The sequence below is a fragment of the Lepisma saccharinum genome, chromosome 9 (assembly GCF_977018435.1).
Source record: "Lepisma saccharinum chromosome 9, izLepSacc3.1, whole genome shotgun sequence".
Classification (NCBI taxonomy): Eukaryota; Metazoa; Arthropoda; class Insecta; order Zygentoma; family Lepismatidae; genus Lepisma; species Lepisma saccharinum.
This window is the reverse complement of record NC_139237.1, coordinates 34,059,150-34,083,308: the sequence shown is the minus strand read 5'-3', so window position 1 is coordinate 34,083,308 and position 24,159 is coordinate 34,059,150. Positions and strand designations below refer to the sequence as shown.

The window sequence follows — 24,159 nt, the reverse complement described above, 5'->3', positions numbered from 1 at the left end:
AGGCAACAGCTTGTGAACTAGCCGCTTATGCCGCATTTCTAGTTGCAGGTCCTTCTTGATTATGGTGTTCACTGTTGACACAGACATTCCCAACTTACGTGCGATACTTCTTTGGGGGGCAGGGTTACCACCTGACACAAGGGCCTTCACTTTTCTCACTATGTCCGGTGTACGACTCGTAGCTGCTCGTGGATTTGCCTGTTTCTTCCCCTGTGGAATTAGGCCCAGTCGGTCTTTGCCTATTTTGTTGAATACCGCACCGATCCCGTTCTTCGATATCACAAAACCACGCTTCTTGCACATTCCTTTGATTGCCGAATAGCTATATTTCGCATCGGAAAGGGCTGTTATGTAGCCCTCCCAGTATGGTTCAATTTCCTTCGGCATCGTTGTAGGTAAATGGCACAACACTCTGCACATGCGTTCTCGGTACTGACGTGACTCAGCATGCACCGTTTGGACGGACTGACGTTGATAACAGCGCCGCCAGCGGCTTTCAAAACCGTCACCAGAGATCCCGAACAACCTTCTGTAGTTGCTCCACCCACTTGCTTTCAATCCATTTCTTACCGTTATGTGCGACTTTGCTCCAATGATTGCCGGAACAGAGCGTAATTAAGATCAACGGTGCTTAGAGTTGGAAAACCCGAAAATGGAAAACTCGGAGGGTTCTATGTCTACTTGGTCGGTCAGTGGTTTGAGAGCGAGAATTGCAAAATATGTATGGAACTCTTTAAAACATGGTCAATATTAGTACAATAGTATATGGTTTCTACTGGAAAATTATGGTTGAATATTGCGTACAGAAAAATTGACGAGCATATAGAATCCATGTAAATTGTAAAGAAAAACACATTCCCGTGTAGTAAGTGTAACATAACAATATCTGGCGGTTACACTGACCTTGGTCACCCAGAGAATGTATCATAATGAGATCTCTGAGGCATGTACTCGAAACCAAGTTAGCCAAACATGGCAGAAATGCGACGTTAAATATGAAAGCACACACTGTATCTTTAGAATAGAGGTGGTACTAAAATTTCTTTGTCAATGGAAGATTTAATGTAATGTTACGAGACAACAAAAATACGTTCATGATAGAGTTATATTACCGACGTATACCATTTACACAATTTTATTTGAATTCTTCTTTTTAATTTCAATTTTTCTACGCAACGATAACGAATAATGAAGAGTAGATGAAGCTGAAGAAAGAACAGACACAATGAAACGATCATGCTCTGCCCGAGATTCGAAACTGGATTCAAAACGCGCTACGATAACTTCTTCGTCACGGAGGCTAGCTGGATTTCCAACATTTCAATAGAGTTCTGTGTACCCAAACCCTCTCCAGAACAAATGCAATGTATTTCAACATCTCATAATTTATACCAGCATATAAACTGAACAGCTTGCATATCTGTAAGCTGCTGTTGTTTGCTTTATTTTACTTTGCTTCTTTGGTCACGTTTGGCTAATTTCCGAAGATGAGGATGAGTATTGATACAATGAAATTGATGAATGTACATTCACAAACATCCATGCCCAGGCCGAGATTCGAATCCGGGACCCCTGGCGTAGTAGCGCGATGTGCTAACCACTCCACCGCGGGGGCTGTAAGCTGCTGTTGTGAACACGTTTTATGTGTTGTTAATTCCTGAGAAGATTTTATTGTGAATCCATCGAAACTTTCAATCACTTTCTCTCGTAAATCGCTGGATTGTACGCTCTGGAACTTTGGCATATAAATACGTAAGGGTATCCTACCACTACACGGAGTCCCTTCCCAAACTTAGTTTCCAAAGCCATGCCCTCTCCTTGTTACATCGACCGGTTTGAAACTCAAACCTGCCTTTTCTAATGTATCTGAAGGAACAGTAAAATTGAGCACTTACCTTGAGACGATGGACGTCTTCCCCACCCGCGAGGATCCAAGGAGCACCAGCCGGTAGCAGTTCTTCGCCGGAGGCTTGCACCCGTCGTCCGATCCTCCGGGACTCGGTCCGGGTCCGGACATCACCCCCACGGAGCTGGAGGCGGAAGTCATGCCGGAGCCTCCGGCCACAGGCGATCCCGGATCGTCCATTTCCGGGCCCGTGCGGCAATGCCACCAGACCAACGCCGCCCGGAAGCACGCGGCAGTCTTCAGCAGACCGTTGGCAACATTGGGCGCTCGGTCCGTCGACCTCAGCAGGCTGCTGCGGCCATTTATGTCAACGGTCGCCGAGCTTGTCGAGCTCACTTCGGCTGCTTACGTACACATTGCATCTGCAATAAGAGAAAATTCTGATAATATAACAAAAAAAAAAAGTTTAGAATTAAAATTCAAATATTTTACAAACACTTCAATTGTGATTGTGTTCCTCTGCATTTTGTGAATGAGGGTTATTACCGAATTACAGACACCAAAATTATATTTATTATGTTATATATATTATGTTATGTATATTATATTATGTATATTATAATTGTCACAACAACTACATTAACCTACATATCTTAATAATTGCACCTTCACTTACACATCATGTAACGCATACATATCCCCCCCCCCACACACACACAATGCACTGCTAATGAGTTATTACTTACCTTTACACCACAGTATACATACTAATCAATTCAATGTATTATTTTATCATTGTATAATCTTTATATTCTATTTATTGTATTATCATGATTATTATGTTTTTCTTCTTTCTTTGTTTTTATTGATTTATTGTATCTCTGACAAGGGTCGGCATATGAGGAAGAAACACACCAACTTAAATAAAAACCATTCTATTCTATTCGGTAACAACATCGAAGATTATTGGAACAAGAGTATAAAAGAAACGATGATTATCGACTGTGAAAAGAATGATTTGCCATATGTGGAACATATTTCTCCGGAATACCACAAACCAACCAGAGAAACTTCAAAATCCAAGCAAAGCCAATGGCAAGCGTTTCCAGAGCTAAACAAATTAAGCCCATCAGAGTTCATTACTTAATGGATTACCTACCATTGTATCTAACCCAGGATTTGATTGATTTATTGATTGAGGTGGTTTATTTTACTTCGCTCTTCTGAAACTTTTGAATAATCGGGAAGATCAGGATGAGTGATAATATGATCAAATTAAAAGGACCCTCACACTCACAAAGAACACCCCATTCGAACCCGGGACCCCTGGAGTCGTAGCGTACTGCTCTAACCACTCCACCACGGATGTCGGTCCAAGATTCGAACCTGGATTTTCTAGCTTTATAACGCGTTAAGATGACCAGGGTGGCAGCCCCAAATAAAATTCTCTTGTGACGTCCTTGAAATCATCTAAAATTAAGAAATGTAACGTCGGACAGAAATGTTGACAACCGAATAAATAATTTAATGCATTTCTGTCGATCGTTACAGAACGGGCGTTTATATTGGGTGCTTGACACAGATGTGTTATGTACGTAATCTTAAAAAGAAAACGTCTGGTGAAATTCATATTTCAAAGGAAATATCGACAGCCAACAGTCAGGTCGTGTCTTCTGACACCAACTAACGTTCAAACGCGAAAAGAAAATGAACTTCCGATTGCCTCATAAAAATAGAAAGGGAAATAATATGACATTCAGAAGTTCTCTACATATCGACATATTCGCCACTCAAATTCAGGCTCTTGTACCGTTGCAGGTGCCTTGAAAGTCCTTCGTCGAAGAAAGGCTGTGCTCAACCAGCTGTTGACTGCATCAAAGACATCCAAGTTAGTTTCGAAGCGCTGAGTAACCAAGCAACGCAAGGACAAGAGGACGAACCTTTATTAGTAATGTTTTTTTTCTTGATGTTTTGTTTCGACGCTACAAGCTAAGGAAAAACGTAGTTTTCTATTCTGTCAGCATGCAATACAGACTCATGATTGCAGTGACTGTCGGAAAACCACAATAATTTTTAGAATGCAACGAACACACTGTGCAACCAACAAATACATACAAGCTTGTACTCTGGATTGTGAATACCATGGTCATCCGCAAAGGGAGTCTGTGTGTGGGGACGGGGGCATTTGCTGATCCTGAGGTACCTGGGAGAAGACAATGTAATTCGAATGGCGATATTTTATTGTAAACAATACACGGATAACTCGACATTTTTCAACTTGGTGATAGTTTTTGCACTGTTGGGATAAAAACTGTTAATTTCAAGAAGTTTTAGATCCTTTAGCGCAAATATTACTAAGAATTAACCACTTTCAAATACGATCCTTTGGAATATCTCGACTCTTCGGGATTCCGAAAAATCGGAAATAATTTCTGGAAGTCGGCATTTAAACTTGATAACTCACGCACGGTCGTTTTGAATTACTTTTATGCAGTGCCCATTGACGCGCAAAAATATGAATCAGTGGTTCCTTGAAGCAGAACAGATTAAGTGGTCTCTGTTTGATGTCTTATGTATCGTGAAAAAATACAAAAAGATAAAGAAAAGTTCATCACTTAAGTGATAGATGTTTATGGAAAGGAAGAAAGGCAAATCCAGTTTGCATTTAAATTGTGGACTCAAGTGGGAATTTGTCAAGAGCGCCAAGGTATTTTCACTCAATTTCAATGATTTGTAAAATAATAAAGGTAAAATACACGAAAAAATCCTGCAAGCGTCCTTGGTGAATACCTCTTGGTAAGACCTATGATAATAGTAAAATAGTAAGATATCCAACACCCATGCATACATGATTTAAGGTAATCCATCACATCTATTGAACGCAAAAATGAAGAAATTACCGAATCTGTGAGACTGACGAATATACTCGATTACTCCTTTGTTAATAAACGTAAGTCTGTTTCCAAGGCATTGACTAGCGATTTAGAGCTGAACAGAAGTGTGTGTGTGTGTGTGGGGTGTGTGTGTGTGTGTGTGTGTGTGTGTGTGTGTGTGTGTGTGTGTGCGTGTGTGTGTATAAAGAAGACAGCCAATTTCGAGAATCCAGCTTCCATTTCAAACTCGTCGCAAATGGTCTGCAAATCCTTCTATCTCTCAGAAAAGGGTCCAGATTTTACAGGAACAAGTAATAGAATAATCAATCTGCTCACTCTGCGGATTGCCGCACCTTTCACCGATATAATTCGTTCATTATTACAAAGCAGCATTTTCTCCAATGGATGGAAACGTACAAGGGTCACACTCACACTTATATTTAAAGGGAGGGGTGTAAGGGGTGACCTTCCACGTAGTACACCCAAATGTCAACCTCACTTCCACGTTAGTACACCCTGGACTGAAGACTAACGAGGCTCTGGCGACTGGCCCCATGGCCAGTATTTTTTTTTTGTATTGTCCTGTTCTTTTGTCCTTATGTGTGCTGAGTGCCCCTTTACAGTCTCAGCTTTTAAAGAAAGTCAGAAGATTTTAATATTTTATGATTTTAGTTCTGCAACGTTAGAGTTGTTATTTGTAACGATAAGGGGCTGGACCCCGTATAATGTGACGGGTGCAAAATAGCCTTAGTGCTGACGCACCCAAAATTTTAAATTAAAATTCCAAATCAAAATATTTAAAGGGAGTATCCACTACAAGTCAATAATTACAGGTCCATATCAATAACTTCTCATTAAATTGCATTCTTGAGAGTAGATGAACAGCAAGAACAATATTACATTTTAGCTAACTATTGGCAGATAGACAATTCGCTTTCAGGCAGAATCACTCAACCCAGTTACTGCTACATGACCTGTTGAATATCTGAAGGCAGATATTGCATTGTAAAGGTGTTAAACCCCAAGATATCAATAAAGCATTTGACACTGTTCAGCCAAATGAATTAATTTAGACATTACATTTGTTCAATCCCCCTGGGCTTACATATAGGTGAAGTTTAAGCTATTCATGCCAATAGGAATATCAGTACGTAGTAGGCAACTTCATCTAAAACAGCTTAAATGTTTCCACAAGTGTCAATTCTTCGCCCAAAGCTTTTTAATATGTTTATGAATCATATTGCAGACAATAACTTGAGATTATATTGATACACATATAATTGCCTCCTAAACTGCACATCAAGTAAGTTATAAAAAGGTAATTTTAAATATTGAAAAATCTACATGCCTAAAATTTATGGGTGGTATAATTTTCCATGATGCAAGGGAACGATTCTAAGACACAAATACAAGTACCATCCACAAAAAATAGCATGCAAGTTAATAATTCTATTAGTACCTAGGTAAAAACATATCTCTTTCGAATCATATGAACAAAATACGTGTTCATGTGCAGCACCTATAATAAAGCAGTTCAACTGTATGTGCACATATTCACATTTGATCCGCAAATTAGTGTTTTAAAGCATATATTAGGCTCTTATTTGAATAGTGTTTTTCTGTACTATATGCGATTAATCGAAATCACATCTTGAAAGTGGAGAAAATGAAAGAAATTGGGCTATTTGTAACATCAAAAAGAGAGCACACGACTTCTCATACATGTAGAGAGAAGTTACAACTACAGGCACCAGCCAAAAATGTACGTTCCTATAAAATAATTATCAGTAAATCCACACAAACAACCAGTTACTAGGCGACAAAGTAATTATCTGTAATATCGTAAATTATCCCACTCTACAATCTAGTAACACCAATATATCGGTCTACCGAAATGTAACGAGGCGAGATACGAATCAAAATCCATTATCATTTCTGGCGAGTAAAGAGTGGAAACAACTGCTTAAAAATTTCAGAAAGGAGAGAAATTTGGCCAAATTTGCCCCTTCCCCAAAATGGGAAATTTACCTATGAGTACTGCTATTACAGGCAAAGGAGCCTGCACAGATCCGCGACTCCTGTGCACTGTACTCCCGCGTGGAGGGGAGGGGCATAGTGGAGCAGCGTTCCTTATGGCCCGAGTTGAAGCAATGGAGGGGGAGGTGCCCGGCCGAAGGTTCTTTTCCTTGTGGTCGCTATATACTGTCTTTATTTACCTCATTTCCTTCTTCCCATATGAAAGTTATGAAATTGTTTAGCTATATATTTCTTCTCTTTTTATGTTTTCATTATTAGTTTTTGTTTTTCTCTTCATTGAATAATTTCCTATATTTTCTGTATTTATAAATTAATACTATAATTGTATAGTGTACACTGTTTTATATGCTTCGAAAACTCACTGCAAATACGTGTAATAAGTAAACAAAGAGAGAGAGGACTAGACCGTACGATTTCACATTGTTTACGTGTCTGCTGACATGGTGTTCCCACATTGTGCTACATAATTATGTTTCGACAGAAAAATGTATGACACTGGCAACGGTGAATCTGTGTTGTGTGTGTATCCCATGCATGTGGATAGATGATTAAGTATTTTCTAGGACTTACAGAGTCGAAAGGATACCTAAATTAAAAGACGTTACCAAGAAAAGTTGTTCGTCTTGATGTCCTCTGCACACTGTGAATATCTGTCGAAGGTGTAGGGCGACACGCACACATACCGATTCATACCGTCTCCCCGATGGCGTAGTGGTAACGACGTCGCCTTGAAATCAAGGGGTCACGGGTTAGATTCCCGGTGGAGACCATTATGGTTCGGATTCCACTTTAAACTGTAGGTTCAGTTCCGATTAACCTATCTGTCCTTAAAGTAGACATAAATACGAAAAAAAACATACTAGGTCATTCAAATATGACCGGGACTGATTTTATTTCAAACAACCTGCCATGCGCAGCAGTTGCGCGTCCTTGGGAGAATACCCATACAGCACAACATGGTTTCAGATATGTTACGGATACGTAACTCGTGAAACATTGTAACATTGCAGCAACATTGCGAAACATTACTGTGATGTTTCAGGTATGTTTCAGCAATGTAAAAATGTCCGCGAATCTAACATAACATTCGTAATGTTACAGAAACATATCAGTGCAACATTACAGAAACGTGTCAATGTAACATTGCAGAAACATGTCAGTGTAACATTACAAATACATTTCCGTAAGGTTTTGTGATATTTCAGCTACATTACAGTGATATAATTTTACATTACGGTTATATTCAATGGAATCAGTACTGTATTCACGAGTGAAATATTTAAGGGGGCCTATTGGGGTTAAGCCCCTTTATTTCAATATTTATTTGTAAATCATTTCCTGAAAATAAAATTCACAATGTTTGATACCTAATTAGGAATGATATTTAATTATATTTATTTTACCTCTCCTCAAATGACCACGTATCTCAATTGCTACAATTATTCTCGAGGGGGGAAAAAGTGCATAAAATTACAAAATACACATTCATTCAAACCAGACAACAGTTACAACTAAAAAAAAAAAGAAAAATACTCGTATTCGCCACCAAATCCTAAACTACCTTCAAATGTGTGTAAAGTTTTACATGTAATAATAAGCTCTCCGTGGTTTGTTGCACCATGTCACAAAGAAGGTGGGGCCTCTCCCATGGCGCAGTGGTAGCGTCATTGCCTTGTAATCAAGGGGTTCCGGGTTCGATACCCGGTGGAGGCACAAGTGGTTCGGATCCCACTTTAAACTGTAGGTCCAGTCCCGATTAGCCTTACTGTGCATAAAGTGGACTTAAAAGCACCAACCAACAAAGAAGGTGGGATTTGAGTGCTGTGATCAGCATAATGCTCCCGTCCCCTCTACTAATAGATGAGAAGCTGGAAGCATTTTAGTGTTGTATGAAATCCATTCATGATTCTATGAGTCACGGTCATCTGAAATTTCTATTCTAATGTGTCTGTATGAATAAAACATTTTTCCTGGACAGAATACATGTTCCACATGTATGGTTTTCAACCTATATGGTGTTCGAACTTTCAGAATTACGCAGCAATATTCAAAATTAATTTCAAACATCACAAATTGAGCATATGTCTTCAAATATAACTTTCGGATACTAAAATTTACTATGTGACATTCTCACCTTTTACGAATCTCAAATAAAAATTCAAAATGAATGTAATAATATCCTATATACTTACATAATTGGAGAAATGTAGATACACTTTGACCACAAAATAAATTCAGTAAATGAACCAGTAACCACAACTGGGAAATAAATATCAATTCACAGGTGTAAAATGGAGACAAGCTAAATTTTAGCAATTTTTTGGCAGTAACAATACGAATAATATAATTGAATAATAACTAAAAATTTATAAATCAATGAAAAGTTTTGACATTCTCTATAATATTAAATGTGCAGCGTGTATCAGAGGTTGTGGTTACTAGTTAGAGAAATTAATTATCTTAATGTTACTTGTGAGCAATTTCCATTGAATTATTACTTCAAAGATATAATAATACGTTCTCATTTCTATTATTTTTTAATAATTTATATTTCACCCATGTTTGACTTTCAACGTTGTTATAGTGGTTAGGATGGGTTGGCCAGTTTCAGAATACACTGAGAAATTGAATTAAGCTCCTTGTAATGAAGGGATTTCTGGTTCGAAACTCTGGTAGAGGCACATTGCAGTGATACGGATCCCATTTTGAATTGTAGGTCCAGTCCCGATTACCCTATTTATGCATAAAGTGGACTTAAAGCATCAATTCAAAGAACAAATAAATATAAATAAGCATTCTTTGATACATTTTTTTACACCAGCGAGTGATCAGACACTATCCATGTCACCATTGAACTCTAAAAATTGGACATGCATCACATCAAAGAAACATTATTATACGTAAAAATAATATTTTTTCATAAAATATATTCTTTATTTGTCTAAATTTGTCAAAATACAATTGCTTCTGTTCTGTTAAGAAGTATTTCATTGCAGGTTCTCCGCTATAACCTCTTGTTGGAGTGCAGTAACATTCATTTTTTCCTGAAAGGATATAATGTCATAATATCAATTCTGGTCAGAATTTTCATTTCAAAAAACAATATTTTGCACAAGTAAAATACACATCTTAGCCTTGAAGAAAACTGCAAAGCAACATCAAGAATTTACATTCTTCATGTCAGCACCAATCAATTTTTTTTTATAAATGTAACCTCGGAGAATGCCGTAAAACAGATTGAACAAGAAAAATTGCTTTTACTTCATATTATTTGCTCAGAAATAGCATAAAGGTTTTAGTGAATGCTCAATATGTCATGTAACATCCAAATCGTTAATATTACTGAAAATCAGTGTTTCCATGTACTTTTTTTAAAAATTGCTCGGCATTCCGTACAAAAAAAATTCATGTTTCATCTTTCTTTTAGCATGTCAAGTTAAATACAACATCTGCAACTTGTGCAATCGTGCAGTATCATAATTTGATTTTAACCTATTATTTTATTTCTGTCAATAATCCATAATTCTACCTACCTAATTACAAAGAAATGATGATTGAATGGATTTTTAGCATAAAAACAACTAAATATTACCAATTTTTTACCTCTTCAAACTTAATAATAACAATTGAACCACAAATGACCCAAATCTAGTATATTAAACTTGCAGTGTTTCATAGTTTTGAATTACTGTAACTTGAAATCCAAATTTTGTCAAAAAATGATCATTCTTGCGAAAGAAACTAATCTTAAATCAGCCATAAAATACTCAATTACTGCTAAATCTGCATAAAAACTAACCGTGGGAGTCATAAACACCATAGCCTTGAAGAAAATTGCAAAGCAACATCAAGAATTTACATTCTTCATGTCAGCACCAATCAGTTTTTTTATAAATGTAACCTCGGAGAATGCCGTAAAACAGATTGAATTTTGGCAAGAAAAATTGCTTTTACTTCATATTATTTGCTCAGAACTAGCATAAAGGTTTTTAGTGAATGCTCAATATGTCCTGTAACATCCAAATCGTTAAAATGAGTGAAAATCAGTGTTTCCATCTATTTTTTTAGAAAACTCCTCGGCATTCCGCAGAAAAAATTTCATGCTTCATCTTTCTTTTAACATGTCAAGTTAAATACAACATCTGCAACTTGTGCAATCGTGCAGTATCATAATTTGATTTTAACCTTTTATTTTATTTCTGTCAATAATCCATAATTCTACCTACCTAATTACAAAGAAATGATGATTGAATGGATTTTTAGCATAAAAACAACTAAATATTACCAATTCTTTATCTCTTCAAACTTAATAATAACAATTGAACCACAAATGACCCAAATCTAGTATATTAAACTTGTATTGTTTCATAGTTTTGAATTGCTGTAACTTGAAATCCAAATTTTGTCAAAAAATGATCATTCTTGGGAAAGAAACTAATCTTAAATCAGCCATAAAATACTCAATTACTGCTAAATCTGCATAAAAACTAACTGTGGGAGTCATAAACATCATAGCCTTGAAGAAAATTGCAAAGCAACATCAAGAATTTACATTCTTCATGTCAGCACCAATCAGTTTTTTTATAAATGTAACCTCGGAGAATGCCGTAAAACAGATTGAATTTTGGCAAGAAAAATTGCTTTTACTTCATATTATTTGCTCAGAAATAGCATAAAGGTTTTAGTGAATGCTCAATATGTCATGTAACATCCAAATCGTTAATATTACTGAAAATCAGTGTTTCCATCTACTTTTTTAAAAATTCCTCGGCATTCCGTACAAAAAAATTCATGTTTCATCTTTCTTTTAGCATGTCAAGTTAAATACAACATCTGCAACTTGTGCAATCGTGCAGTATCATAATTTGATTTTAACCTATTATTTTATTTCTGTCAATAATCCATAATTCTACCTACGTAATTACAAAGAACTGATGATCAAATGGATTTTTAGCATAAAAACAACTAAATATTACCAATTTTTTACCTCTTCAAACTTAATAATAACAATTGAACCACAAATGACCCAAATCTAGTATATTAAACTTGTATTGTTTCATAGTTTTGAATTGCTGTAACTTGAAATCCAAATTTTGTCAAAAAATGATCATTCTTGCGAAAGAAACTAATCTTAAATCAGCCATAAAATACTCAATTACTGCTAAATCTGCATAAAAACTAACTGTGGGAGTCATAAACATCATAGCCTTGAAGAAAATTGCAAAGCAACATCAAGAATTTACATTCTTCATGTCAGCACCAATCAGTTTTTTTATAAATGTAACCTCGGAGAATGCCGTAAAACAGATTGAATTTTGGCAAGAAAAATTGCTTTTAATTCATATTATTTGCTCAGAACTAGCATAAAGGTTTTTAGTGAATGCTCAATATATCATGTAACATCCAAATCGTTAATATGAGTGAACATTAGTGTTTCCATCTACTTTTTTAAAAATTCCTCGGCACTCCGTACAAAAAAATTCATGTTTCATCTTTCTTTTAGCATGTCAAGTTAAATACAACATGTGCAACTTGTGCAATCGTGCAGCATCATAATTACATTTTAACCTTTTATTTTATTCTTGTCAATAATCTATAATTCTACCTACCTAATTATGAATATAGTATATGGAGGGCATGACAAGCCTCATGAGAAACAAAACTATACAAGACTACATGAGAGAGAAAGAGAGAGATTATTAACATAAGTGAGTTTTGTCACACAAAAAATTACCCACGTGGTGATTGATGGCTGGAAATATAGGAAAAGCTAGCTTTGCATATTATCTACCTGACCTGATAAGGATCATGAAAAGATGAAAGTATACAATAAAATCTCTTCTGATTTTACATGTATTTCATCACAAGAATTTCTCACATTATAGTGGATAATGAGACAGGTCAAAATACTTATATAAACACTAGCTTGATAGCCTGGCATAGCTAGTCATTCTTTTATAATATACACTGTCTAGTCATGGCACTGTGACACTACTAGTAGTCATGGCATACTGTCACTTTCAGAGGGCTGTGTGTTTTTTTTTTTTTTTAAGCCAGCATCATGTTTGTTTTGTTTATAATTGCACTTCATTGTAAACAGAATTTTGATTATGACTGCTATGTTCATTTGAGCTATTATTAAAGGTTTTTTCATAGGATAATTTTATTCTTGATAGCTTGTGCAACCATTCGAGAGCTGATCTAACAAGTATGAGCGTGCCTGTGGTGCTGCCGTAGACTTACATTATGTAACGATGGCACAGAACAAATCAGTTGATTCGTAATTTGTATTAGATAGAGGCTCTGAACGTAACAACTTACGTGGTATTCTACGCACAGGGAAGTGAGAAACAACATTTTTTAAAAAGAAGAGGACAAACTTTGTGCAAAATTTACGGGGGGTGGGGTCATATACCGTAAACGAGAACTATATAGCTATTTTTAACAGTAAAAACATGCAGGGAAATACTTTGCGTCTCGACCATTCACTTTTTCACTACACACAACGTAGACAACTTATTTCTCGCGATTATAGTTTCATGAAGTGGAGAAGTTCAGTGCTTCTTTACGTCCACATATTTTAATTAAACAAACAAAACAAAATACTTCTTTAAACACTGGCTTGAACTGCCTTGTTTCCACTCACTTTTTCACACACGTTGTACAACACGGATTAAATATATAGCGTGCATAAGTATAACACAATTAAACACACTTTGGCATTAATAATATTCAACTTACCACGCAATAAACAACATTATTCTTCATAAGATGTGCACGACTCCCGGTCAGCGTTGAAGGTAACAACATGGCCGCCGCAGAAAATGTCCCGGTTGGCCGCCACGCATGCATGATGACCGAATCCAACGTTGCCGAAATGTGTCTGAAACATTTCTCAGAGATGTAAGAAAAATGAGACGTTGCAGAAACTAGACAATGAAACTATAACATTGCAATGTTTCAGAAACAAAACTGGGACTTCATGTGATGCTTTCTGTAATGTCAACGCGAAACCAGAAAGTTAGAAACATTAATGAAAGATTGTAATATTTCTGAAATATGTCTGAAACTTTGTGTGCTGTATGGGTAGAGCCACAACCCCCACTCTCCCTTCCGCGCATGTTAGATTGATTGATTGATTTGGTATTTTAAGTCTACTTTATTCACAGTACGGCTAATCGGGACTCGACCTACAGTTTAAAGTGGGATCCGAACCACTATGTGCCTCCACCGGATATCGAACCCGGGACCCCCGCTCAGGTTAGAACCTGCTCAGTTGTGTCTGAGTGTTGCTAGAGTGATGAGCGAACAGAAGTTGGCGCGGAGCGTGGAACATGGAACAACGCATTGTGATCAAATTTCTCGTTGGAGAAAACGTCCAGCCATCTGAAATTTTGTAGAGACTTAAACAACAGTATGGGGAAGAGTGTCGCTCGCGAACCCGTGTCTTTGAGTGGTGTAAGTACTTCAGAGAGGAAAGAGAGCGCGTGGAGAATGAGTCGCAGCAGTCATCACGTGAGTGGCGGCATACCGGTTCTCCCAGACCCAAGAAATCGCGGAAGACCCGTTCGGTAGGAAAAGTGGTGGCAACGTTTTTTTGGAACTGGCAGGGGGTTATCCATGCAGACTTTCTTACAGATGCCAGAACAGTCACTGCAGCTTATTACTCAGAACTCCTGACAACAGAAGTGAAGGAAAAGATCCGATCCAAGCGGAAGAGAGGTGGAAAGCGGCCTTCCTTCAAGACAAGGCACGGCCTCATACAGCCAAAACAACTATGGTAACTCTCAGCAAATTGAAATGTGACCTTATCTCACACCCGCCATACAGTCCCGATTTGGCCGCAAGTGATTTCTACCTGTTTGGAAGGCTTAAATCAGACTTGGAAGGCATGCGGTTTGCGGATAACAACGCCGTCATTGGCGTGTTCGGGAGTGGATACGCAGCCAACCGAAAAACGTTTATGAAAAGGGCATTAAGATGCTTCCAGAACGTTGGAAAAAATGTATGGACTCTGGAGGGGAGTACTTGGAAGGGTGACATGTGCAAATAAGTATTTGACAATAAAGGATTTGGTAAAAAAAAAAAATCAGTCCCGGCCATATTTGAACGACCTAGAGTACATATGTTTTTTATTCTTGCCCTCCCAAACCGCAGCACGCCACTACCAAACCAAACCAACAAATAAGATGGATGTAATGGAAACGACACTTCACAGCGAGAACTTGAGGAAAATTCATTCAATCAATCATTCTTCCAAAAATCATTCGAAGTCTTCGCCACTACTTCAAATGCAGAGTCCAGCTACCGCGAAGTTCTGACATTTTTGCATTCACCATTTCACTCGGGAAAGAAGCAGAACGAAAATGATTCTAATAGATTCATAGCCGGCTGATGTGCCATGTTGCCGCTTTAAATTATGAACGCAATGCAAGCTTAAATAACCTTTCAGACTACATTACCATTCCCACAAGGGGATGCGTGGCAGACAGGATTCTAAAGCCGAAAGCTGTCAAGGGCGGTGACGTCATCGGCTCACAAGATTTAAAGGAAAGCTTAAAGAAGACGAGTTCCAACAGTCTCTCGCCAACGAAAACATATCTGAACATCCGAGTCCTGTGTACACACAGAAGCCGCCTTTGTGAGCTTGAGCGACTGACGATCTCGCCACCGAAAGTCTTGGGTTCGATTGTCAGCTTGTGTCACTTAATCAATTTAATGTAATCGTTGACACGCACCTTCTGCCTTTAGGGCTTTATGTTAGTCCGGTTACAACCCTTTTATCGGACTTCTCAATGGCTTCTAAGGGTTAGTAGGACCAAGCCCTTGCCAGGTTGGGGTGCAGGATTTATTTTTAATTATCACCTATGTAGGTTTGAAATCAAAGATCATTAAGATCTTTTACTCGAAGATTTATTTAAACTTCCGATGATATACAAACACTTTTCTAACAGACAATTCACCCGGTACAACTTGTAGGCCTTAACCTGTTAGTTGTACCGAAGTTTATAACCCTGGTCTTTTTGATGATGCAGGAGAACGCCTTATTCAGAGTTGGGTTTGTGGAATATCTGCCAAATGGAGTACAAGTACACCAGCCAATATTGAAGCAAGATATTACCCAACGTCCCCTGAACCATAAGCCTTTCGGCAACCAGGAGAATGTCCCGTAGACTTACAAAAGTCTAGCTCTTTTATATCATATTTTTGTTTACAATTTACCATGGTTACTACATAGTTGTTTTATATTTTCATAGTTTCAGTATTTTTTCCTGATTTAAGTTAAACAATTCATTACCTATTGTAACATTAACAATAACACATTTTTAAAGAAAAGATTCCAACATAGATTAATATAATATAGATTGAACAGTTTTATGTTTGAAAAAGCATGTGTTGACAGGGGCGACACATCGTTATTCGTCCACATCGCCGCGATTGGACTAAAGAGGCAGATATAATATAATCCATTTATACAAATAATTGTCTGATGTTTACCTTGTAATCAAAGGATCCGCCGCAACACTCTCTCCCAAATTGTTCACTACATAGCCTATAATTTTTCACATTCTAATTACGACTCTTTATGCTTTAAATTTACATTTTCATCCCCTAAAAACTTACAATTGTTCGATTGAAAATTCTTAATAAAACCATACCAGGTTCGATGGACAGAAAATATTCAAATTTTACCTTAGCTCTGAGAAAGGATGTTTCTAGAGAATCATTGCTTGAAGTTTTCATGCACAGCGTAACCTTCCTGAACATTAATTAATTAATTTTAATATTGACATTTCCGATCTCTTTTCTACTTTTCTTGACAGGATGGCAGCTGAAATTCATAGTCTTAAAACGTCATTTCTCCGTTGAATTTTTCATAGTGTTTATTTTAAAACATGTGATCTATTTTAATAGTCGTTGCTGTAAAAACCTTTGTAAATCCTTTCTTTATATCACCTTTTCAGTCATTCATGCTCCACAGTTCTTACTTCCTCGTACACTACAAAAACTAAAACGCTTCATGTAGACTTTTGAAATCTGGCACACGTCTAATACCAGCGTCGTATTTGCAACATTCCCATAGAGGATTATTTTTACACCTTTCGAGGCATCAGGGCTGTTTGGGATAGATTAGTGTATGTATTATTATTTGTGTTATCAATGTGTGACAATTTGTGTATCTTAAGTATTCATTATACTTGTCGCCACTAGGTGGCAGGACAGTGCAGACTCTGCTTCGGAGACTGTGCAGGGCGTGGTACTTACCGGGAAATACCCGCACTGTACGAGAAACAGCGAAGACATTGCTACACGGTGGTCGACTCCATTCCAATGTAGTCCAGTGTCAGTGTACATTAAATAGTGTATATAATCAGTCCAGTGTTTAAATAAGAAACGCAACATTTTATGGTCATCTCCGGGCAGGATTGGTTTACCAAGTGAACAATCTCTGTGAGATATGACGTGTTACGCATCAGAACAAACGTCTCAACTCGCCCGCCATGGAAAGAACGAGTGTTTTCGCGCGGTATCGAAGTGACTTTGTATGCAGTGTTCCAGTTACAGATGTGTACTGACATCCATACTTACGTCAATATACGGTTGCATGTTTTGTGCTCAATCGTAGAACTTTCTGTGTCACAGTACTTGTTTCGTATTACGTGTAATTTTCAATCACAACCGATACGCGTGTGGTTTGAACAGACATTCCGTATCGTTATCGTGCGTACGTCGAATGTTTTGTTACAAGACCGAATTATACACGGTTGTATTCAGTGGACAATAAGTTATCTGCTACGATAACTCATCACGGGACTGAGTATCATAAATTTGGACAGTTTCGAGCATCCACTACAGTATCCTGCTGTCGGCTGAAGTGACGTCATCGCCAACACCCAGGGAAGCTTCAGGTCAAGGTCAGTAGTTAGCTAGGCTCGCACCATATTTTGTTTACTCTTTCCTCACGTACTATTTCCTACATATCTTGCCCTCTTTCCTTCGCGATGGATGAAGAAGAGAAAAGAGTGTTGATACGTAGGAGAGCTGGATTTAGGGGCCAGTTAACACGAACACAAGCATTTGTCAATGCCTTTGAAGATACGGGGGAAGTTCAAGAAGTAAGGGTCCGTTTACAGAATTTAACACCTTTGTGGGAAAAATATGATGAAGTTCAAACACGTTTAGAAGTAGAAGATATAAACGAGAATCACGAACCTCACAGGGAGGATTTTGAAGAAGTTTACTACAAGGTATGGGGTAAAATGGAATCCATTATAGAGAAACATAAACAAGCACCAGCTGCACCTACAGATGGATCGGATGTTGTAAACAATGCTTCATCATTAGGCACCAAGCACATCAAATTACCCACGGTATCTTTACCCACGTTTCACGGTAATTATCAGGATTGGTTAGCATATTCAGATGCATTTCAGGCTATGGTTCACACAAATGACAATATTCCTAAAATACAGAAATTTCACTACTTGCGTTCATCATTGGAATCTGAAGCAAGAACACTTATAGATACTTTGCCCATGACTGATTCAAATTACGATATTGCATGGCAATTGTTGAAGGATAGGTATGAAAATAAACGACTGATAGCAGCAAGTCATGTCAATAACATATTGCATGTGAACGCAATTAACAAGGAAAATCCCACAGAATTACGTCAGTTTATCAATGATGCCACCAGTAACTTAAATGCTCTTCGAGCCCTTGAATTACAAACACCGTTAGAAGATGTTATTTGATACATCATTTTTTGGCTCAACTTGATTCTCACACAAGAAGGGAATGGGAATTAAGCCATGCAGATCAGTCGTTCCCTACACTGAAGGAACTCTTTACCTTTCTAGAACAAAAATGTCAAGCTTTGGAATCAATGAAGTCTGTTCACGTAAACAAAAATGTCAATGAACACAAGGTTAGCCCTAAACAGAAACACATCCGTCAGTCAAATTCTTACCTGACAACTACAAATACACAATGCTATTTCTGTAAATTAGTGCCTTCTCAAGTTATTCGTCATGAACATTGGAACCTACCAACAGACATTGAGTTAGCAGATCCAGATTTCCACAAACCAGAAGGGATAGATCTACTAATTGGATCGGAACTTTACTTGCACTTACTTCTTCCTGAAAGACAAACGAGAGATGAAAACTATCCAGTTCTTCAAAATACTGAATTAGGTTGGATTTTAGCTGGTCGGATGGAACAGCCTGTACAACCTAGTACACCCACAGTAGCATGTTTTGTGCGCATGGAGGATAATTTGGAATCTCAATTACGGCGTTTTTTCGAGTTGGAGGAAATGTACTTGAAACCAAAAACAGCTGAAGAAGTAGCTTGTGAAAACCACTTCAATCAACACACCACCAGAGATGAAACAGGGCGTTTCATTGTTCGTCTCCCATTTCGATCAGATCATACAGAGCTAGGACATTCATACAACCAGGCATTATTCAGATTACATCAGTTAGAGAAGAGGTTTCAACAACAACCAGAGTTGAAAGAGGAGTATAGCAGAATACTCGAGGAGTATGAAATGTTGGGACACATGAAGCCAGTACAACCAGATCCAAACGAAGCTGATGACGTGTCATACTATTTACCACATCATCCAGTATTCAAACCTAGCAGCAGCAGCACGAAAACCAGAATTGTTTTTGATGCATCAGCAAAAACAACAAATGGAGTCTCATTAAACGATATACTGATGGTCGGTCCAACCACACATGACGATCTTCAGTCTATAGCTCTTCGCTTCAGAACGCACAAGGTTGTATTTACGGCAGACGCCGAGAAGATGCTCAGACAAATCCTGATTCATCCAGATGACACTAAGTTTCAACGCATACTTTGGAGAAAATCTACAGATATGCCAGTACAAACGTTCGAGCTCACAAGAGTCACATTTGGTTTGGCATCATCACCGTTTTTGGCGACCAAAACATTGCAGCAGTTAGCTGAAGAGGAAGCAACCAAGTTTCCGAATGCATCCAAAATTTTACAACGAGATGTTTACGTTGATGACCTCCTCACTGGAGCTAACAGTATTGAAGAAGCTAGACAATTGCAAGGAGAACTAATCGATTTACTGAATTCAGCAGGATTCACTTTGAAGAAATGGTGTTCTAATCATCCAGAACTTCTTGAAGCAGTACCAGCTACTCATAGAGAAATGCAACTACCATTTCAGTTCGACAAGGGAGCAAGCGTTACGGCTTTAGGCCTTACGTGGGATCCAGTCACAGATAAATTGCAAACAAATAACAAGGAGATAGTGTCATGTTATGAAGACAACATCACTAAACGACAAGTAGCTTCTATTGTCGCATCAATCTTTGATCCTTTGGGACTAGTGAGTCCAATAGTAATTTCTTACAAGATATTTCTACAACAATTATGGTTCCATAACATGGAATGGGACGATAAGTTACCAGAGCAACTCAACATGGAGTGGAAACGTTTGTTTCAACAGTTACCAAACATTAATCAGATACAAGTTAACAGATTTGTGCTAGTTCAAGGAAAAGTGGTTGACATTCAACTCCACGGATTTTCAGATGCATCGCAAGTTGCATATGGCTGTTGTTTGTATCTTAGATCAACAAATGGAAATGGTGAAACCACTGTACATTTACTTTGTTCACGTTCACGTGTGGCACCTATAAGAAGGATCACTCTTCCTCGTCTTGAATTGTGCGCTGCCTTGTTGCTGGCGAAACTAACACACAAGGTGTTACAATTGGAAGTCAGTAGAGTCAATCTATGGACCGATTCGAAGATCGTACTGGCGTGGCTTGCATCACCTGCAAGACGATGGAAAACATTTGTAGCGAATAGAGTTTCACAAATTCAAGAATGTTCTAAGCCTCAGTACTGGAAACATGTAGTGTCAGCACAGAACCCCGCAGATTTAATCAGCAGAGGGACAAATGTAGACTCACTACACACCCCTCAAATGTGGTTTCATGGCCCTGATTGGCTATCACTTCCAGCAACAGCATGGCCTTCGAGTCCAACATCGTCAAGGGATGATGACTTCGAACTCGACGAACTTGAAGAACAAAGAACAACTACAGTAAGTCTAGTCACAAATGCACCAACAATAGAATTTATCAGCAGATTTTCGTTGTTATTGAAACTTCAAAGAGTGATTGCATATTGTTTGAGATTTCTACACAATGCGAGGAACAAACAAGAGAAACACATAGGATCATTGTCAGCAAGTGACTTAAGATCAGCATTGCATACTTGCATTAGAAGCATGCAACACGAAGTTTATGGCAAGGAAATAAGAGAATTGTCTTCTAACAGTCAGGTGTCAAAGGATAGTGAACTTTTAGACTTGCATCCTTTCTTCGATGACAAGCAAGTACTCAGAGTTGGAGGAAGACTTAGACACTCGCAGCTACCATATGATAGCAAACATCAAATCATATTCCCACCGAAACATCATTTAACTGAATTGATCATTCTTTCAGAACACCACAGGCTATTACATGCAGGACCACAACTCCTTATATCTTCATTACGACAGGAGTACTGGATACCAAGAGCCAGACAAGTGGTCAGAACTATTCTGCATAAGTGCCTCATTTGTTTCAAATTAAGAGCATCTATTTCCAACCAACTCATGGGACAATTACCACCATCCAGAATACAGTCCACTAGACCATTTCTAAACACTGGAGTTGATTACGCTGGACCAATTATCATCAAGCCGTCAATCACTAGAAGCAAATCAAGGTTGAAAGCATATGTAGCAGTATTTGTATGCTTTGCCACAAAGGCCATACACCTAGAATTGGTCGGAGATCTCAGCACCAAGTCATTCATTGCTGCTTTGCGAAGATTTACGGCACGCATAGGAAAATGTTTGAACTTGTACAGCGACAACGGAAGAAATTTCGTCGGTGCCAATCGTGAGTTACAAGACTTGAAGAATTTATTCCAATCATCAGACTTCAGCAAGTCTTTAGAAGACCATGCAGCTCAGGAAGGATTCAAATGGCATTTTCTACCACCCAATAGCCCAAATAAGGCTGGACTTTGTGAAGCAGGAGTGAAGTCCATGAAGCATCACCTGAGGAGAATCGTAGGGAACTCTGCTCTTACTTTCGAAGAACTTGAAACACTCTTAGTTCAAATCGAAGCCTGTCTTAACTCCAGGCCCCTCACAGTATTGTCACATGACCCTACAGATCCCAGTTTTATAACCCCTGGCCATTTCCTTATTGGTGCACCCCTAACTAGTTTTCCTGAGCCTAGTCTAACTAACATCAAAGAATCCAGTTTATCCAGTTGGAAGAAATTGCAGCAGATGTACCAACAACTATGGGACCCTTGGTCAAAGGACTACTTGCATTCCCTGCAGCAGAGGACCAAGTGGAACACCCAAAAGAAGAATTTGGAACCAGGAACAGTGGTTTTAGTGAAGGAAGATCACCTACCTCCACTTACATGGAAACTTGCTATAGTTGAACAAGTGCATCCTGGTGCGGATGGACTAGTGCGTGTTGCAACTGTTCGCACTTCATCTTCAACCTATAAACGTCCAGTTAACAAACTAGTGCCTCTTCCAATAGATCCTTAGTTGTACTTTTGTTGATCGACTCGATCAAGAGGGGGGACTATGTTTGGGATAGATTAGTGTATGTATTATTATTTGTGTGACAATTTGTGTATCTTAAGTATTCATTATACTTGTCGCCACTAGGTGGCAGGACAGTGCAGACTCTGCTTCGGAGACTGTGCAGGGCGTGGTACTTACCGGGAAATACCCGCACTGTACGAGAAACAGCGAAGACATTGCTACACGGTGGTCGACTCCATTCCAATGTAGTCCAGTGTCAGTGTACATTAAATAGTGTATATAATCAGTCCAGTGTTTAAATAAGAAACGCAACAAGGGCATTGAATTGAATTGAATTGAATTGAACTCTCAATTTATACGAAGAGCCTCCCCGATGGCGCAGTGGTAGCGTCGTCGCCTTGTAAGGACTAAACAACATCGTTTTATAGGGGTATAGATATAATAGATATAACCTCACAAGTCAATGCGTGAACGGGGGGAGAGGTGGGAGCAGGAAAATTTACTTTCTCTTGACAGACAAGGCTTAGCATTAAAAAGCTATAGTGCAGGGGCAAAAAATGGGGAGCAACTGTCTCCTAAATCTGCCACTGTTTAAGCTACCATTTTTATCAGAACGTGAAATCGGGACGTCTCTTATCACTCGACTCCTCTATTGCAATGCGTGAACATTGTGTGTATGCTGAAACCATCTCAGTATGTGTGTGTGTGTGTGTGTGTGTCTGTTTCACGAAGCTGTTACGCAATGGACAATCTATTCGACAACGTTAGATTGAAACTGTGGGCGGCGAACTGAACGTAAACAGCTCTCGGGTACTTCTCTCTGATTCAGCAGTCATGTCATATATCGGCACGAAACAAAGGAAGTCTTCTCGAACACAGCTGGATCGTGAAAAAATGTAATACATAGTGAGGACCGTTTCCAACACATATAAAGTTTCGTCTTCCGATATGGTTAATAATTGACTGATTTATCTTGGACACATTTTCTTAATCAGCTCACCAGAAATTTTTATCATTTCGTATTGAATAACTGGAGTTCTTCCCACAGGTTTGGATATGATGTTTTATGGTGACACAACCCTAATTTCCCATCCTTGTTACTTGGATCTTCAAGACTTAGGAAAAATTCAGATTGAAGGGATACGCGACACATGTAATTTGAAATGAGCCAATCAACAGAAACGTTTCACATCGTAGCGGCACGACAGGCCACACAAGCGGATTTTCAGGATTGTGAAATCCTCAAGCGACACGTGCAGCTTGTATCTTCGGTGTGAAATCTACCTTAGTGGGAAACTGTCATCGTGACATGGAAACGGCAGCTCCTGCTGACCACAGAAGAAAAGTGTCTCCTCAATCGGTGGGAATAACCCTCAGATTTCTTCTTCTCCTTCATTCTGTGCTTGTTAATTAAGCAGACATCTTACGATTTGGCATACACAGAAATTGTACTATGTAGACATTTTAGGGAAAATGCAGGTTCGACCAGCACCCTGATTGGTTGTTTGGCCGCGAGTGCCTTCGTGGGTAAACAGGGCAACAGAGGGTCACTGGCATAAAGGCGGTCTCCGCGCAGGATATAAGGACGGCGTGACTGTAGTTGTAGACTTCAGTACTTTACGGGAAATTGTGTCACTAGTCCTCTTCATTTTCGAATCACTAGACTTTATACAATTGACAATGGACACCGAGTGATCTTTAATCCAGTGTATGAACTGTCACACTTACCCGTGACGTCTCATTAATTGATTATGTTGTATTTATATCCTCATTATATTCTGGAATGTTCCGCAAGT

The 24,159-nt window shown here is 38.5% G+C and overlaps 3 protein-coding genes across 3 annotated transcripts in view; 2 read left to right on the top strand and 1 right to left on the bottom strand.

The window, feature by feature from the left end:
- The window catches only part of LOC145991991 (dexamethasone-induced Ras-related protein 1), a 542,058-nt gene that overhangs the window by 441,422 nt on the left and 76,477 nt on the right, over positions 1-24,159 (bottom strand). The window contains exon 2 of the mRNA XM_083127981.1: positions 1,896-2,268. Within this exon, the coding sequence (XP_082984107.1) occupies positions 1,896-2,086 (191 nt within the window). The 5' untranslated portion in view covers positions 2,087-2,268. The remainder of the gene's footprint in view (positions 1-1,895; positions 2,269-24,159) is intronic.
- Positions 17,760-18,512, top strand: LOC145992367 (uncharacterized). Its single transcript, XM_083128748.1, has one exon. The coding sequence runs from the start codon at positions 17,760-17,762 to the stop codon at positions 18,510-18,512; it is 753 nt and encodes a 250-aa protein (XP_082984874.1).
- On the top strand, positions 18,644-22,363 carry LOC145992366 (uncharacterized). Its single transcript, XM_083128747.1, has one exon. The coding sequence runs from the start codon at positions 18,644-18,646 to the stop codon at positions 22,361-22,363; it is 3,720 nt and encodes a 1,239-aa protein (XP_082984873.1).

What these genes read in the sequence shown, in the direction of transcription:
- LOC145992367 (XM_083128748.1), top strand. Translation starts at nt 17,760, where the DNA reads ATGGATGAAGAAGAGAAAAGAGTGTTGATACGTAGGAGAGCTGGATTT.
- LOC145992366 (XM_083128747.1), top strand. Translation starts at nt 18,644, where the DNA reads ATGAAGTCTGTTCACGTAAACAAAAATGTCAATGAACACAAGGTTAGC.